General features: G+C 33.5%; 1 protein-coding gene across 1 annotated transcript in view; it reads right to left on the reverse strand.

Moving 5' to 3' along the window:
- The window catches only part of LOC107026444 (protein disulfide isomerase-like 2-3), a 12731-nt gene extending 8000 nt beyond the window's left edge, over window positions 1-4731 (reverse strand). The window contains exons 1-3 of the mRNA XM_015227410.2: window positions 4534-4731; window positions 3171-3329; window positions 1344-1457 (exon numbers count right to left, since the gene is read on the reverse strand). Coding sequence (XP_015082896.1) covers window positions 1344-1457; window positions 3171-3329; window positions 4534-4656 — 396 coding nt within the window. The 5' untranslated portion in view covers window positions 4657-4731. The remainder of the gene's footprint in view (window positions 1-1343; window positions 1458-3170; window positions 3330-4533) is intronic.
- Window positions 4732-5385: the final 654 nt, after the last annotated feature.

Consider the following 5385-nt stretch of genomic DNA (forward strand, 5'->3'; position numbering starts at 1 on the left):
GTTTTTTTTACATCTATGGGTGAATTCCTAGTGGTGGATCGGATGTACCGATCCTCTTATGTCTTCTTGATAGGGTAGGATCCTTGGTTAGACTTGTTCACTTCAGTTATGAAATATTTGATGTTGTTTGAAAAATTAGAAATATATCACTATTTTTATATGCACAACCTTGCTTATGGGAACTTACAAAAGAGCTTTCATGAATAGTTATGGTTATCCGACAGTGTTGTAAAAGGTTCTGCATCCTAGCGTGTACCATTTGTAGGGTGCTTACTTTATCTTGTTCTTATTTGGATTATGTATGTTTTGATTCTCCCTTGATGGATACTCGAAGTCTAAAGATCAGATTTTTATAACTTAAACTTGTAAAAAGATTGTGTTCTGAAAAGGGAATCGTTATAAGATGTGTGATGGTTTGTGCACTAAGAGTATGTGATGATTGGTTCAGGTTCACTTTTGGTTGTAGCTAGTATCAATAGAACGTTATCTTTGCTATGTGAGAACAGATTTGTCATGATTATTGTGTTATGGTCCAAGGGGTTTCAGTTTAGATTCGGTTCATGGGTTAGTATGTAGCTTGACAATCACTACTGATATGTAGATCTGTCAAATTCTCTGTAGTTCAATTCTTGGTAGTTGGTCTGGATAGAATGGTGTTAAAGATAAGCTTTCATGGAGAGATGAACAACGACTCTGGAAGATCATGCATGATTTTTGATAACGTCAATAATTCTTCCTTCTCCTATTTTATGTTCGAGGACGAACATGATTTTTAGTGGTGGATAATGTAACGACCCTCTTAGTCGTTTTACAAATTCCAACTATTATTTTTATATTAATCTTTTTAATAGTTTTGATAAATAATTTATGACTTATAAGAGTGACTGATATGATTCTCTGATTTAATAAAGGATTATTTTGTTGCTAATAATAATTGGAAAAAAAATAAAAATAATTGTTGGAATTTGTAAAACGACTAAGAGGGTCGTTACACTTAACCACTAGATTTGGATCTAGCAATGCATTATCATAGGCAATAAGAAAATTATTTGGATCTAGCAATACATTATCGTTGGCAATAAGAAATTTATTTGGATCTACCAATGCATTATCATTGGCAATAAGAAAATTATTTGGATCCAGCAATGCATTATATCAGGTATTAAGAAAATGAATGGCAGAATTATTTGATTGAGTCAAGATACAGGGCTTTTGCTGGAGATGAAATTGTAAAAAGCCAGAAAAAAGACATGATGATGAAGTCGTTTAACATAAACAAAAGTTGGAAAGCAGAAAGCCCTAGTACAGACTGACTTTCAAACAGTGTAAACAATGATAAGTACCTGCTGCAATGCATATTCGGCAATTGGCTTAGCCTCACGTGCCCCTTGATAATCAACAGGAGGTTTTCCAGGTGCAAACACCTTGATGGTAGGAAATCCTCTGATTCCATATTCCTAAATCACGAATACATGTGTCAATTTTATCACATCTGAATTTATCCTGAAGTGTGAAACAGAACTCTAAAGTCCACCTATTGATACTCTGATGATGCTTGGGATCATTAAATTTAGAATATTAATTGATAAGATGCATAAACGTGCACAGAACAATGAGAAAAATGAGAGCAGCAACGCCATAAGTCCAGAGATCAAATTAAGTTTAGAAATAGGTCAGAAATTCCAACTCAAAAGACTCCAACCAAACTGCAGTGTTTTTTATATGCGGAAAGTGCAATACAAGATTCGTGGGGCTTGAAGTGAGACACGTGCTTATTTGAAGTGAAGCGCACAGTAATGAGGATTAAAATAACTCGCCATCCAATATAATATAATGCTTATATTGAAAGGAGTGACCAATCACATAAGAATCGATTTTTGCACCATTATTTGAAGCACAAATTTCTCTAAAGTGCATGACAATAAGACCTTACTTCCTTGATTTAAGCGATGAGGCAGTGCCTTTTAATAAGACTAAGCCATGTCGTCCAAATTTCATTGAACTACTCAGCTTCTTCCCATATTTTATTAGATCGGAATCTTACTCAGACTAGGGAAACTATAAGTTAGAGTGTGGAGCAATTCTAGATTAGTTAACAATCCTCCTGGTAGTCTAGAATTATTCTCTCTTGTAAGTATCGGAACTACATGAAACCAAGTCCTAGAAGCTTCAGTAGCCTTTGTGAAAATCAAAATAAAAGAGGATAAAGTCATCGCAACTGCACACAAATTGAGTGATTCTTTAACTTTTTGGATTGTTTCAATATTTCTTTAACCATGCTAATCAGCCAAAGATTTTATAGATTTACACATTTCAAAAAAGCAGCATGTTTGACAAATTTAACCTAAGTGAGCTGGATAGAATTGTTTAGCTAATTTTCTCCTCACCTTTATTTTAGATATACAACCATATTCTATACATCCGAGGAACTTCCTTAGCATGTTAACATTGCACCAAATGCCTCAATTATAGTTCCTAAATAATTTCCAAGGCTTATAAGCCAAAAACTGAGTGATTGGCCATAAGTCGAGCAACACCTATCGATGTTACATGAATCTAGGGCATGGATATGTATTTGTTTAAGTGTAAGTCTCTGCTGGGTACGACCAAATATAAACATACAAATAAGGGGGTTTAACTCTCGTAAACTAGCTTGATAAAGATAGGGGTATGGACCTTGTCAATCACAGCCATCTCTAGTTTATTCTATTCTCAAAAGCGTGTTGCCAAAAAGCTCATTTCCGGTCTGTCTTGGTTCCAGGCCTCCACGGTCGTCCAGGTGAGTATGTACAGTTAATTTTAGTGTGTAGTGAAGAATTTGCACAAAGTGGTCATACCTATGTCCCACCAATATGATACGTCAACTAATATGAGTGATTTTTAGTTGAATGATTTCAGTGACACAAGGCAACATGCATCTGACTTCTTTTTCATTTTCCAAAGAAAGATGACAAAAAAATCATCTTTACATGTTCTTTCGGTTGTTATAAATCACGAGTCATACCATTTTCAGCACGTTATCTCTGGTCTATAACAAATATCACACTAAAAGATCGCATTTCATCATCCACATATCCCTATCTGATCTTATTCAGGTTACAAGGCAGAAGATAGTATAACCGAGGAAGTACATGGATATGCATGTTTAAGAAAACATTAACTAAAAATACCTGCGCCAGGGATTTGTGAGCATCAGCATCAAGAGCTGCAACCGTGGCAACACCTTTCAATATGGTAGCTGCCTTTTCCCATGCGGGTGTCAGAGCTTGACAATGACCACACCAAGGTGCAAAAAACTCAACTAAAACAATACCTTTTGAATTAAGCACCTGCAATTATAAAAGTTGTAGATTCTTTTAATGCTATTTAAACCAGCTTTGCAGTGAAAGCTAGACGTCAAGAATACATCGATCACAATAGAGAACTAATATAAGGCAGTAAAACACTCCCAAAGTAGGATAATATAAGATGGAGTACTAGTTTTACCTCAACTTTTTTTTTATTTGATTTAGTTTGTTTACAGTTGAAACTTAGACAGATTGATGTTTTCAAAACTCGAAGTAACTTGCAATTTCATCACCTGATCTTCAATGGATTGAATACGATACGGAATAAATACCACCTAAAAAGACTACATATTGCAATTGTTTATTACTTCAGAAAATGTTTTGAGCTAAACAAAGGTGAGTCAGAATTAGCCTTTGAATAAATATTGGTTTAGGGGGAAATTTATTTGATATCTTTAGGCCCTTATTCAGTACCTTTTGAACTCTTCTATGCTCTTTCTAGGGGCAAGTAGTATCAACCAGATAAAATTACATAAGTCCTAAAAAGAAAGTAAAATAGAATCACTAGAACCCTCATTATATGTCTGTCAATGACCTAAACATAAATATGTTTAAGTTTGCAGCATCAAGGTCGTTTATAAATCATTTACCACTAGCATATAGGAATACCGTTTCAATTAAGTAGCGCATTATCTTCTTGATACCATCAGAACACATGAAGCGGCTCAATAAGATCGGTGGCTTAAGGCCAAAAATGTGCTTAACTAGAGGTATTGAGTTCGAGCTCAAATGAAAAAAACTAAAATCTTGCAAGGGAACATTTCACTCTTTAATTAGCTCCCTGTGTAGCGTAAATTTAAATTAATGGGAAAATTCAATACATGTACGGATTTACCGAACACCAAATGAAACAAAAAAATGGAACCTCAAATATGTCAGGACCTAAACCCCTGCCTAAAATATTGAACGAAATCTGAATCAATCATACTCAATAAGTAATAGAGAAAGTTAACAGTGAAATCCAAATAACAGCAAAAAAGAATAACATTAAACCAAAACCCCAGTTCAATCCTTTCCCCCCAAATATTACAGAAACGAACACTGATCTCGCATTTAAACGCATAAATAGACACCCTTTAACAAAATGAATCGATACAAACAAATGGGGTTTTCCTTCAACATAAATCAAACCGAATCAATCTTTAAAAATCGAGTCTTGAATGATAATTGAAAAAAAAAATGATACCTTAGACTTAAAGTTGGATTCAGTTAACTGAACAACTGGGGATGTAGGTCCATACAGTGCATTTGCAGTAGCGATAAAGTGTAGAACAATCAAGAAAAGTGGAAAAACCGAAGCTCGATCCATTGTTTTCTTCTTCTTTCTTCGTCGTTTCTGTGGAGTGAATTATGGAGTATTAATGGTGAGGGTTAACACTGAAGAGTAAAAAAAGAGAAGCGCCAATTGCTCACTCGCCGTGGCCATGACTACGTGGTATTAACCAATTAGAGATCTCCACGTCTGCTTTATGATGTAATTCTAATTTTAGAGATCCAACAGAACATTTGGATGGACTCATTGGTGAAAGAAAAATATATTTGACACCAAAAAAATATATTATTTATCTTCTATTAGAGTGTCATATCACATTTTTTAATCTATTATTAATATTTTTTAATTCTTTTAAAGAAGTGGAGAAATTCACATATTTTCTTGAAGAATCGGAGAGAGCTATTACAGTTCTTAATGTAATTATTTTTACTGGGTATAATATGTCGGGTTGTCTATTTTTTTAAAAAATCTATCTATATATATTAGGAGAAGTAAAAAGTGTCACATGTCTGCACCACAAATATTCAAAAAATTTATTTTTTAAAAAAACATGTTAAATATGCTCTAAAAATACAATTAAAAAAACAGAAATTTTAATATAGCTATTTTAATAGAAAATAAAAGCTCTTTTGTTAAAGAAAACTGTAACAGTAAAAATGGATGATTTTTAAATGCCTCTAATTTCAATTTTAAAGAAAAAAGAAATTGAACCTTTTTTTTTTATAAAAACATTAATGGCTATTACTGGGGGAAAAATTGAAAGAT

Source organism: Solanum pennellii, chromosome 7 (genome assembly GCF_001406875.1).
Source record: "Solanum pennellii chromosome 7, SPENNV200".
Classification (NCBI taxonomy): Eukaryota; Viridiplantae; Streptophyta; class Magnoliopsida; order Solanales; family Solanaceae; genus Solanum; species Solanum pennellii.